The sequence below is a fragment of the Rattus norvegicus genome, chromosome 15 (genome assembly GCF_021556685.1).
Source record: "Rattus norvegicus strain SHRSP/BbbUtx chromosome 15, alternate assembly SHRSP_T2T, whole genome shotgun sequence".
NCBI classification, from domain to species: Eukaryota; Metazoa; Chordata; class Mammalia; order Rodentia; family Muridae; genus Rattus; species Rattus norvegicus.
In genome coordinates this window covers 32,651,065-32,663,540 of record NC_141548.1, presented here as the reverse complement: position 1 = coordinate 32,663,540, position 12,476 = coordinate 32,651,065, and the positions used below count along the sequence as shown (strand labels likewise).

The 12,476-nt window shown below is 49.7% G+C and overlaps 2 protein-coding genes and 1 pseudogene across 2 annotated transcripts; 2 read left to right on the top strand and 1 right to left on the bottom strand.

Moving 5' to 3' along the window:
- The first annotated feature begins 6 nt into the window (after positions 1–6).
- On the top strand, positions 7–543 carry LOC148000953 (ubiquitin-like protein FUBI pseudogene; annotated as a pseudogene).
- Positions 544–2,393: 1,850 nt separating this feature from the next.
- Positions 2,394–6,610, top strand: Emc9 (ER membrane protein complex subunit 9). The gene is made up of 5 exons (NM_001008296.1): positions 2,394–2,744; positions 2,901–2,977; positions 5,997–6,066; positions 6,147–6,241; positions 6,386–6,610. The coding sequence occupies exons 1-5, from the start codon at positions 2,547–2,549 to the stop codon at positions 6,564–6,566; spliced, it is 621 nt and encodes a 206-aa protein (NP_001008297.1). The 5' UTR covers positions 2,394–2,546; the 3' UTR covers positions 6,567–6,610.
- On the bottom strand, positions 6,603–9,479 carry Psme1 (proteasome activator subunit 1). The gene is made up of 11 exons (NM_017264.3): positions 9,333–9,479; positions 8,527–8,559; positions 8,321–8,383; positions 8,117–8,227; positions 7,995–8,040; positions 7,777–7,874; positions 7,481–7,549; positions 7,330–7,397; positions 7,169–7,223; positions 7,003–7,089; positions 6,603–6,825 (listed from the first exon to the last, which is right to left on the bottom strand). The coding sequence occupies exons 1-11, from the start codon at positions 9,369–9,371 to the stop codon at positions 6,745–6,747; spliced, it is 750 nt and encodes a 249-aa protein (NP_058960.2). The 5' UTR covers positions 9,372–9,479; the 3' UTR covers positions 6,603–6,744.
- Positions 9,480–12,476: the final 2,997 nt, after the last annotated feature.

Below are 12,476 nucleotides of genomic sequence, written 5' to 3'. Positions count from 1 at the left end.
GGGGGAGCTCTTTCTTGACTCCATCTTCATGGTTGCAGCAGCGGCGTCCGCGGTAGCCAACATGCAGCTCTTTGTCCGCGCCCAGGAACTACACACCCTCGAGGTGACCGGCCAGGACATCACCTGGCCTCAAAGCTCATGTGGCCTCACTGGAAGGCATTACCCCCCAAGATCAAGTTGTGCTTCTGGCAGGCTCGCCGCTGGAGGATGAGGCCACCCTAGGCCAGTGTGGTGCAGAGGCCCTGACCACTCTGGAGGTAACTGGCCGCATGCTGGGAGGTAAAGTTCATGGTTCTCTGGCTCGTGCTGGCAAAGTGAGAGGTCGACTCCCAAGGTGGCCAAACAGGAAAAGAAGAGGAGGAGGAGGAGAAGGAGGAGGAGACTGGTCGGGCCAAGAGGCGAATGCAGTACAACCTATGCTTTGTCAAGGTGGTGCCCACCTTTGGCAAGAAGAAGGGCCCCAATGCTAATTCCTTTTTCTTTCTTTCTTTTTTTTTTTTTTTTCGGAGCTGGGGACCGAACCCAGGGCCTTGCGCTTGCTAGGCAAGCGCTCTACCACTGAGCTAAATCCCTAACCCTGCTAATTCCTAAGTCCTGTTGTGATCCTGCCACACTAATAAAGCCACTTTGCCCAGAAAAAAAAAAGGGGGGGGGTTTAGAGCAGGCCAGGGTAATGCACACCTCAGCTCTCAGAGCCAGTAGTACCAAGAAGGTTTTCTGAGTTCAGGGCTCCCTTGGTTTACATAGCCAGTTGGAGGCCAGCCAGGGCAGCCAGGGCTCTTAAAAATAAACAAAAAAACAAAAATGAACAGGGTAAAAGTTTGCATGCCTTGTCAACCATGCAGGTAACCTATATTTTAGAATATGCCAAAGGGTAGTTTAATCTGGCTTCACGGTAGAGGCTTTGGGGCAATGCTCTTGTAGGGGGAGTTGGGCTTTGTGGCTATGGAATGGGGATGCAGAAGGAATCAGTTGTAGAGCTGAGAGAAGGTTGAGGGGAAATGCGGTTACCCTGAGATTTCTCAGTGCTGGTCGAGAGGAAAGGTCTTTAAAAGGTATCAAACTGGAACATACCACCGTCTACTGGACAGTACTGGGCGTGGGATTGACCTTTTATCTCTCACCCACTCCCCCAATTGGTTTCCGTCTTTACATCTCTTGGGATTTCTGTTTTGGTTTTAGTCTGTGTGTATGTGTCAGTGAGTGAGGGCCACATGTATGCTAGGGCCCGTAAAGGCCTAAATGAGGTGCTGGGTCCCTTGAAGCTGAGTTCACTGGTGGTCATGAGCCACCTGAGAGGGCAGAGTTTTTGGTAACAAAAACTGGTTCTTGACTGCTGAGTCATCTCTCCAGCCTTGGTTCTGAGCCTTTTTTGACAAGGTCTTCCATAGCCTAGGCTGGCCTTAAAACTATGTAGCTGAGGCTAACTTTGAACTCTCGATCCTCCTGCCTGGAACTCAGTAGTGGGATTGCAAGTTCAGGATTCACTTCTGAGAAGGTGATGGAGACACCTGCTGTCCTCTGCTGTGTGGCCTGTTAGAGACTCCAAGAGACTTTTAAAGTAAGGCTCTCATCCTGTTTTAAAATATGGCATACGAATGTTTTGCACACTTACCCATTTGGCGGTTTGGAGTTCAGTGCTCATATTTAATCTCTAAAGGGACTTGATCCCTGAATTAAAGGTGTTGCACTACAATAAGGAAGCCAAAGGTTAGTGTTTGCAGTCGGGAAGATTAGATTCCTTATCTAGGGTGCAGATCCATTCACTGGTTCTATAGCGGGGGTGCAGGGTGTGTGTGTGTGTGTGTGTGTGTGTGTGTGTGTGTGTGTGTGTGACAGCTTTGTTGCCAAGTTTCCCTCAAACACCCAGCTAGAAGTCAGTACTTCACCTAGTCTTTGCCCGAAGCCTGTTGGAGTAGGCAGAGCAGATAAACAGGCGAAAGCCACATTGCAGTAACCGCACCAGTCAGAATTGGGTGTGGTGGCACAGGGTCTGTAAATGTAAGGCTTTCAACTTCAGAGGCAGAAACGTACCTGAGTTTGAGACCTACCTGGGCTGAGACTTTGTGCGTCCTCCTTCCCTCAAACAGAGAAAAAGCAAAAACCAAAGTATAAACTAGGCAATTTAGCTAAGTCTGTGGGCAATTCTATTTCTTTTGCCCTAATGCTTTCTTCCAATTTGCTTCAGGCCAAGGCAAGATTAATTTTTTTTTTTTTTAATTTTGGATTGGGCAAAATAAGGACGTCACACCCTATCAGAGAGCACCGCGGAGGCAGGACTCTCGGTTAGGGTACTACCGGGAGCAGGCCTGCCAGCCAGTGCGCCTGCACCGGAATGGTTAGAAAAGAGAGTGATTAGAGGGGGCGGGGCTTGTGCCTAAGTTGCGTTTGGGCAAATTCTATACTGCTAGGGGGCAGGCTGCAGACAGAGGTCGCCTAGTGTCAGGGGCATCTTACAGCCAAGTGAGAAGGGAGACGGCACAGGGTGAGGCCAAGTTCTCTCGGGTGGTCAGGGAGCTTCACTGGTCGGGATCGGCGTGCTCGCTATGGGGGAGGTGGAGATCTCCGCCCGAGCCTACGGGAAGATGTGTCTGCACGCCTCTCGGTACCCACACGCTGCTGTCAACGGGTTGTTGCTGGCTCCCGCGACGCGGTCCGGAGAATGTCTCTGCCTCACCGACTGTGTGCCCCTCTTCCACAGCCATCTGGCCTTGTCCGTCATGCTGGAGGTCGCGCTCAACCAGGTTGCGGCATGGACAACCCCGCCCCTCGTCCCTATTCACCCCTACCAACACCTTTTAGGACCCTCAGCCTAAATGCATGCGCAGCCCGTTGATCGCGGTGTGCACCGACAGAGCCAGAGCCATGGTTTAGTTATTGATGGCTCCTTCTCACGACAGGTGGATGTGTGGGCAACGCAGGCCGGTCTGGTGGTAGCTGGGTACTACCATGCCAATGCGGTTTTGGATGATCAGAGGTGAGTTGGATAGCTAGGGGCGGGAAGACAGATGATTGTGACAATTGTGGGTGAGGTGCAGATGGACCAACGTCGTTCCTTTTACCTTAATTTTTTTAGTCAAGTGTTTAGCAGCAGGGCTGTACACCAGGCGTTGTACTGAGTACAGGAGTGAGGAGGTATCAGAGATGAATATGACAGACTCCTGCCCTGAAGGAGCTGCAGTGGGGGAGGGACGGACAGACTGGAGTGAATTTCAGGTGCTGTACAAACCGAGCAAGTGCGACCAGTAACTTAAAAGCAACTTTAAAAAGTATATTATAGACATATACACTACAGGCCAAATGCATTCGATGTGGGTTAAGTTCGATCTATTGTAATTTGCTTCTCCCCCTGCACTCAATACATTGGATGTCTTTCCAACTCAGGACCTACCTAACAGCTCTACAGTATGAATGTGAACAAACCGTAATTTACTCGCTGCAGTAAGCATCGAAATTATCTCCAGTTTTTAATTCCAGAGGTCTTATTACAGTAAAAAAAAATTTTTTTTAAGATTTATTTATTTATTATATATAAGTACACTGTAGCTGTCTTCAGACACACCAGAAGAGGGCATCGGATCTCTTTTTTTTTTTTTTTTGGTTCTTTTTTTTTTTTTTTTCCCGGAGCTGGGGACCGAACCCAGGGCCTTGTGCTTCCTAGGCAAGCGCTCTACCACTGAGCTAATTCCCCAACCCCGGATCTCTTTACAGATGGTTGTGAGCCACCATGTGGTTGCTGGGAATTGAACTCATGACCTCTGGAAGAGCAGTCGGGTGCTCTTAACTGCTGAGCTATCTCTCCAGCCCAGTAAAAAAAATTTTAAAGATTATATTATTTGTTTTTTTTTTTTTTTTTTTTGAGACAGTTTCTCTGTGTAGTTCTGGCTGGTCCAGAACTCACTCCCTCTGGAGACCAGGCTGGACTTGAACTCAGAGATCGTCTGCCTTTGCCTCTTGGGTGCTGGGACTAAAGTTGTGCAGCACCAGGCCCAGCTAAAAATATTTTTTTAATAGCAGGAAGAAGAAAAATATATTTAACATGGGTATACTAGAACGAGGGACAAAGAGATCTAGTGAGGCATTGATACTCTTCCCAAGTCTGTCTTCTGGGTCCTGACTAGAGAGTAAAGTTTAAATAAAGGAACAAGGGGTTGGGGATTTAGCTAGCAGTAGAGCGCTTGCCTAGCGAGCAAGGCCTGGGTTCGGTCCCCAGCTCGGGGAGGGGGGGGAGAAAAGAAAAAGAAAAAAAAAATAAATAAAGGAACAAGGATATTCATAGCTAAGCAGTGAGGAGCAAGGTGTGGTCTTGCCCACCCCTTTGGGCTTCAGATGTGTTTTGAAGGTCATCTGTGACAAGCTGTTAAAACTGTGCGAAACGTTGGGGTTGGGGATTTAGCTCAGTGGTAGAGCGCTTGCCTAGCAAGTGCAAGGCCCTGGGTTTGGTCCCCAGATCCGAAACAAATAAAGAAACAAACAAACAAACAAACAAACAAACAAAAAACCAACTAAAACTGTGCGAAACGTCTTGAAGCTGTGCGTACACAATGAGACAGATGCAGGGAGGCCTCTGAAAGCCCAGCATCATACATCATACATGGCCGCCAAGCAATGTCACCTGGGTCTGGGTCTGTTTTGACCACAGTGGCCAGATGACAAGGGGGAATTGGGGTCCCCTTTTAGAGTTCTTAGTCTTATGAATAAAAGAATTTTAAAAACTCAGTTGACAGGGGCTGGAGAGAGGGCTCAGCAGTTAAAAGCACTGGCTGCTCTTCCAAAGGTCCTGGGATTGATTTCCAGCACCCACATGGCAGCTCAAAACTCCTTTTCCAGGGATTCAACACCTTCACTCATACACACATGCAGTCAAAACACCAACGCACATAAAATAAAAACAAACTGTATCTGGAAAACACTTTTAAAAATCTCTCAAGGATGGTTTTATTAGAGTTGAAAAGACTCAGCAGCAGACAAGCTGTACTTTCCAGAAGAGAGGAAAGAAGGCGAAAAACACCCTTTAAACAAGCACAGACGACAGACTCAATGCAGACAGACAAGCAGCCGAGCTTTAGAGAAAAAGTAAGGAAGCACGAAGTGTCAGAAAAAGCACTCTTAAGTCCTGGCCGGCATCTGAAAGTAACAGGGAAAAAAAGTTTGCCTTTCTGAATCAGGCCCCAGAAAGTTGGCCAGACGCAGCCAAACCTCTTGGTGGTGGCTCCCAGGCATGGCCTAAATGGTTTCAAGTTAGCATTTAAATTGGTCGCACTGTGGTATTTTCATACATACCTTTTTTTTTTTTTTTTTGGTTTTTGGAGACAGGGTTTCTCTGTGTATCCTTGGCTGTCCTGGAACTCACTTTGTAGACCTGGATGGCCTCGAACTCAGAGATCTGCCTGCCTCTGCCTCCTAAGTTGCAGGGTTAAAGACGTGTGCTTCTATGGCCCAGCTCCATAGTTTATTCTCAATTGCCCCCTCCTTCCCCAGCCAGTGCCCCACACTGTTCTTCTGCCCCACTTTTGCTGGTCCCTATCTCCCTACCTAGTAAATTCTTGGTAGTTTCTTGGATTTTTTTAAACTTTTATTATTTTTGTGTTTTGCCTATATTGTCTATTTGTATATCATGTCCATGCAGTGCCCCTGGAGGTCAGAAGAGGGCGTTGGATTCCCCGGAATGAGTATCAGTTGCCATGTGGATGCCAATTCAAACCCAGGTCATCTGGACAAGTACTTAGTACTCTTAGCCAGTGAGCCATTGATAGCTCCAGCCCTGTTCATTTCGCTTTGGTTAATGAAGGCAAATTACCTTCCCAAAGCTTACTTTAGATTTCATCTCTCAGCAGCCATATCTGAGACCTGTTTCCCACAGCATTGAAGCATCAAGCAGTCGTGCAGCAAACATCATGCATGCCCGATACTCCCAGGCCAGCTGCCGGGAGCACCCGGGAGACCTGGGTCTGCCCTCGGCTGGCTGCTCACTCCTCTCATCTTCCCTCAAACAGCCCTGGGCCTCTGGCCTTGAAAATCGCTGGGCGAATTGCAGAATTCTTCCCCAACGCAGTGCTTATTATGGTGAGACCGGGGCTTCAGAGTGGGGAGGTGGAGAGGGAGTGGGAGAGGGTCCTCAAGACTCTCGCCTTTTGTTCACCCAGCTGGATAATAAGAAACTGGTAACTTGGCCTCGTGTACCTCCAGTCATTGTCCTGGAGAACCAGGGTCTTCAGTGGGTGCCTAAGGACAAGAACTTGTGAGTGCCCCCCTACCTCTTGTCCCTTGGAAGCCCAAGACTTGTGGCTTTCTTTGTCCCTGGTCCTGCCCTATGGCTTCTCCAGACACAATCTTTAAGTCGCTGTCTGGCCCCACTGTTTGACATCCGTGTTTTAAATTTCAGAGTGATGTGGAGAGATTGGGAGGAGTCACGGCAGATGGTGGGAGCACTGCTGGAGGGCCGGGCCCACCAGCATCTTGTGGACTTTGACTGCCACCTTGATGACATTCGGCAGGACTGGACCAACCAGCGGCTCAACACTCAAATCACTCAATGGAGTGGTTCCACCGATGGACATGCCTAAGCCAGAGGGGTCCAAATACAATAAAGACGTGGGCTGGTGGGCAACTATGTATTTATTGTGTTTGGAAGGCAGAGTGAGGGAGGAGACCCCAGCAGGAAGAAGACTGGGTGCAGTCTAGAGTTCCTAGTCAAGAGTAGGAAGGTTTCTGTTATACCCATCATAGAACGAGAGAGGGGGCTCAATAGATCATCCCCTTTGTCTCTCCACGGGGCTTCTTGAGCTTCTCAAAGTTCTTCAGGATGATGTCATATAACACAGCCTATAGGATCACAGAGTAGGGGAGGTCAGCCGCAGGCCCCCAGTAGTTCTGTATCCCATCTCTACCTTTGGAAAGGCTGTTCTTAAGTCATCCTCCACCCCACATTGGCTTGGTCAGAAATTGGATGGCCTGGGAAAAGTGCTTCTGCCCACCCCTGCCCTCTTCTCCCCTCCTCACATAAGCGTTACGGATCTCCATGACCATCAGCCGGATCTCCTGGTATTCCGCCTCGTCCAGCTCATGCACCAGCTGCCGATAATCACCCTGCAGAAACTCTAAGAGTTAGTCCTGACTGGAAATCGTATTGTCTTCCCTGACACAGCCTGACCTGGGCTTTACCTACCACATGAGGCTGCTTGGCTGCTTTGGCCACGGCATCACCCCTCTCGGAGAAGTACCTGTGGGAAGTGGAAGTAGTTTGTAAAGAGTGGGGAGAGACGGAGGGAGCCCAGGCCTGTGCCCAAAGCAGAGTGTGCTGGCTGTATACTGAGCGAGGCCACTCACTTAGAGATCTGCGTTTGGAAGCCTTCCAGCTTGGTATGAAGGCTGGTCATCAGCTCAAACACCTTTTCCTGAGAAGGAAAGTGCAGAGTTGGGAGGAAGCACGGGCTGGCTGCACAGGGGGGCTGAGGACTGAGGGGGACAGTGCTCTCACCTGGACAGCCACGCCAAAATTATTCCCATCCTCTATCCGAGGTATCTGTAGCTGCAACCAGGTAGTAACCTTGGAGCAAAGGAATGCATCATGGCTTTATCACCATGTCCTTCCCTCCCCTCCGTATACGTACCCTAATTCCCAGGTTCCTAGTCTTCCCTTGTCTGCCCACAAGCGGATGGTGGGATGCCAGGTCCTTGCTGAGCCCCAGTCTGGGCCACCTGCTTTGCCATGAAATAACTGGCAGGGACCAAGAGGACAATGCCTGGAGCAGAGTTGAGGGTGGAAGAGCTCACCAGGTTGAGTTGCTCAATGACATCCTTGATCTCGGGCTTTAGGCGTTGCAGGAGGACCACAATCTTCTCATTGCAGTTCACTGGACCACAGGGAGGACCTGGAGAGTGCGCAGTGGGTCAGTGAATGACGGAGTGTGTAAGATTTGGAAAGGGGAAAGTAGAAGGCAGTTTGGAAGTCCTGAGACACCAGTCTCTTCCCAGCCCATCGGTTCTAGTACCTTTGTCGTCTTCGTCCCCTTTCTTCTTTTCGTCCTTCTCTTCCTTCTGTGGGGAGGAAGACAGGACTGAGGCTGATTTTCTCTCTGGCTGGCCCACCTCCCAGGTGTCCCAGCCAGCTTGCCTCCTGTTGCTTCTTCCGCTCCTCCTTCTCTTTCTCCTTGACGGGATCAGGGACTGGGATGTCCAATGGAGCCTTCAGATTGCTCAGGTTGGCTTCGTTGAGAGCTGGCTCCTGGCAGTGGGGCGGGAGATGAGTGCATTCCCCTCATCTCACCCCACCCCCACCCCCGGGATCCTCTTGAGTCTTTGCCGGGGGCCCCACTACCTTTAAGAAGGCATCCAACTCTGAGATCTTCTTGGGAAAATAGCTCCCAAGCAGGTTCTCTGTCTGTGTAAGGCAGTGGAGGAGGATAGGGTCAGAAGCAAACACCCTTTCCAAGGCACTGAAGTAAGGGGTCACAGCGCCCAGCGAGGGAGGCCAGAGTCGTAGGTGCTGGGTGGAGGTGGGGTTCCCGATGTTGTAGGTCTTACCTTACTACACAGGTCCTCACGAAACACATCCACCTGTAGAGTACAGGCAGGCAACCCTTCAGAAACCTAGCTTTAAGGCCAGTTCTTTTGAGGACAGTTCCCTTTAGGTGTAGGGCCTGACCTGGGGAATAGAGGAATGGAGCCCTCTAAGGCCACACCTGAAGAAAGCTAAATGGGTCCCTATATATGGTGGCTTGAGGTGGTATGGTAGTTTTAGGCATACCGGAATCTGGGGAGAGTTCAGTGGATCCCCAAGGGGGCTGAATTTGGAGATAATAACATTTCTGGGGCCACCATGGTTGTGCAAGGAGTGATAAGAAAGCCCTCTGGCCAGGCGTGCACTCCAGAGGTACAGACAGGTGGATCTCTGGGAGTTCAAGGCCAGTCGGATCTACATATCCAATTTCAGGAAAGCCAGAGCTACATAATACACAGCCCGTCTCAAACAAAACAGAACCACCAGACAGTAGGCAGAGAGGGTGCCGGTGTGTGCCCTTTCTGAGGGAAAGTCTGAGTTGGCAAGGGCAAGTCCCTCTCCAGGTTTGTGCGTGTAGCCCTGGCTGCAAGCCAGCAGACTTCACACTAGCTCTAGGCTTCACTTCACCCCACTGGACCACGGCCACCTCACCTACTCCCAGGGGATCAGGTGCTTCTGGCAGTAGGCTAAGGAGCAGGACCCCCAACTCAGGTGCGGGGGGGTAGGGGTGGGAGTGGGGGTCTGTGGATCGATTTCCCTAGAACTCTGGTTCGTTCTGAGCCACGCCTCTCTAAAGCCTCTCGTCCCCACTCGAACCCGCAACGCTCACCTTGGCTTGGGCTTCAGGATGGACCCTCAGTGTAGCCATGGCCAGAGCCGGGGGCTGAACGCCGCACGCGGAGCCTGGGGTGGGCAGCGGGAAGGGAAAGCGAAAGCACAGCTCGAAACCTGCACCGCCTTCCTGGGTTTGGGGAGTGGAGGGACTGGAGGAGGCGGGGACAGCCTACTGAGAGGCGGGGGCTCCTCCAGCAGCCCGAGTAGCGTTTCCGCCCGGCGCCCGGGTCTCTCTGCTCCGCAGCCACACCCGCCTCCCAGCCAGCTCCAGTACCCCTGCCCCTTCCCACACTCGGCTCCCATTTCCCGGCACCCGCTACTTCTGCTAGGGCCAGGCGATAATAAGCCTTACATGGGGGTTTAAAATCTTTAATGATCTGGGGTAAGATCTGGTCTTCCCGGCGTGGTCCCCTGCCTTCACCAACAAACTCCCGCCCACCAGACCGCTACGCTGAGGCGCCCGCACCATCCTTACGGGAGACTCAATAGGTTGAGCACAAAGCCTTTGTAGCGCCCTCTATTCCCCTATAAACCACGCCCCCACAGCAGGGATTCAGGCCTCTGTGATAAAATCTATAAAGACTTTTTCTTTCACAATCATCGCCGTCCACTTCAAGTCCATTGCTTTGCACATTCATCCATTACACAAGCAGAAACTTATAGGTAGTGTTTATTCCCGCGTCAAGGACTCTCTGCCCTTGGGAAACCTGCAACACTCTTTCCCCTCAACGTCCTCACTCAGTCCTCAGCTTCGATGTCAATTTTTCAGAGGGAATGTTCCGCCATCGTTCTTCAGAAAGTACCTTCCCCCTGCAGTTTATTACCTGTTTCAGTACCTCCATGGCACCTGCGACTCTGATACTAGCCATTTGTTGTTGTTTGCTTGTTTGTTTTACTTTTGAGACAGGATAATACAGTGGTCTAAACAGGAGCCAGACAAACTTTCGGCAAGGGTTTATGACAGCTATTTAGTTTGGGGAAGTGTTAATATGTGTGTAGTGTTAACTGCGCTGAAAGGAAAGCAGCCAAGAAACTAATTAGTGCGAGTGAGTTTCAATAAAACTTAACTGATGGACTCGAGAGTTTGAGTTTCATGTAATGTTCACACATCCAGAATTATTTTTTCAACTTTTGTTTTTGTTTTTCGAGACAAGGTTTCTCTTAGTAGCCCTGGCTGTCCTGGAACTCACAGCTGTAGAGATTAGGTTAGCCTCGAACTCACAGAAACTGCCTGCCTCTTTCACCTGTCTCCCCAGTGCGGGGATAAAAGGCCTGCCCCATCATACCTGGCTTTTTGTTCAACATTAAAATATGCTCAATGGGGGCTGGGGATTTAGCTCAGTGGTAGAGTGCTTACCTAGGAAGCGCAAGGCCCTGGGTTCGGTCCCCAGCTCCGAAAAAAAGAACCAAAAAAAAAAAAAAAATATATGCTCAATGGTTAAGAGAGCCCTGGCTGCTCTTCCAGAGGACCTCTGTTCAGTTCTTAGCACTCACGTGACGGCTCACAGTTGCCTGTAACTCCACTTCTAGGGGATCCAAGGCCTTCTTCTGGCCTCCACGGGCACTATATGCATGTGGTGAAGAGGCATGCAGGCAGTCAAAACACCCACCTCACACATAAAAAATAAAATTTTCACAACTAAACAATAGGAACGCCAGTGACTGGGATGTCGTTGTGGGGATTAAACTTGTCTCTGCATTGTATATTCATGAGAGTGTATGGGGCTGGAGAGGTGGCTCAGTGGTTAAGAGCACTGACTGCTCCTCCAGAGGTCCTGAGTTCAATTCCCAGAAACCACATGGTGGCTCACAACCGTCTATTATGGGATCCAATGCCCTCTTCTGCTGTATCTGAAGACAGCAACAATGTACTTATATATAATAAATAAATGTCTTAAAAACAAAACAAAACAAGAGTGCATACACCATGCATGATTTCATGGAAACCAGAGGTGAATGGTGTCTTCCTCACCACCACTCCCCCGCCCTCCCGTGCCTTATTCACTCTCATACTAACCCTGGAGCTCACCCATTGGCTAAACTGTGTGCATAGCCATGCCCAGCTTATTACCTGGGCTCTGGAATCCAAACCCTGGTCCTGATGTTTGCAGAGCAAGCACTTTACCTACTGAACCAACCCCCCCCCCCAGGTGTTTAGACGCATTAATTTATATAAATAACTTAGAACAGAGCAGTGCCTGACCCTAACAAGAACTATGCAAGCATTTGCTATTTGTGTATTTCTCTCTTGCTTCCTCCAGAGCTCATCTGGAGTAGAACCCTTGCTGGACATTTTCTTTTCTTTTTTCTTTTTTTCGGAGCTGGGGACCAAACCCAGGGCCTTGCGGTTGCTAGGCAAGCACTCTACCACTGAGCTAAATCCCCAACCCCTTGCTGGTCATTTTCACACGTCACAGAACTATGCCTGGCACAGCAAACCATCATTAAGCAGACAAGTATGTCATCCTTTTTTTTTTTTTCTTTTTCTTTTTTCTTTTTTTCGGAGTTGGGGACCGAACCCAGGGCCTTGCGCTTGCTAGGCAAGCGCTCTACCACTGAGCTAAATCCCTAACCCAAATATGCCATCCTTATGAGAGAGGAGTAGAAAAGGTTCTGCCATGGATTGCCTAGATGAGTAGTCTCCTAAAAATAGCAGGAGAGTCTCTGAAGAAGGCAGGAAAACTAACTAGGTTGGAAACGGAGCATCTGCAGAGGGAGGCTGATGGACAAACCTAAAGGCTGCTTTAGTAATACCATCCCTCCATAGCACAGCTCCAGAAAGACCAGGAAACCAACTGGATGGAAGTCAAGTACAGGAACACACACTTGGACTGGGGAGATGGCTCAGTGGTTAAGAGCACTGAGTGCTCTTCCAGAGGACCTGAGTTCAAATCCCAGCAACCATATGGTGGCTCACAACCATCTGTAATAGGATCTGATGCCATCTTCTGGTGTGTCTGAAGATATCTACAGTGTACTTACATACATTAAATAAATAAACCTTTGGGAAAAAAAAAAAAAAAGAAAACCCACTCAAGGTCAGCAACTTCAAGAAATGATGAGGAAGGAATTTGAACATCTTACCCTTCCCACCCTCTCTTCCCTCTCCAGGCCTGAAAAGAATCGGAGGAGCCAGAGC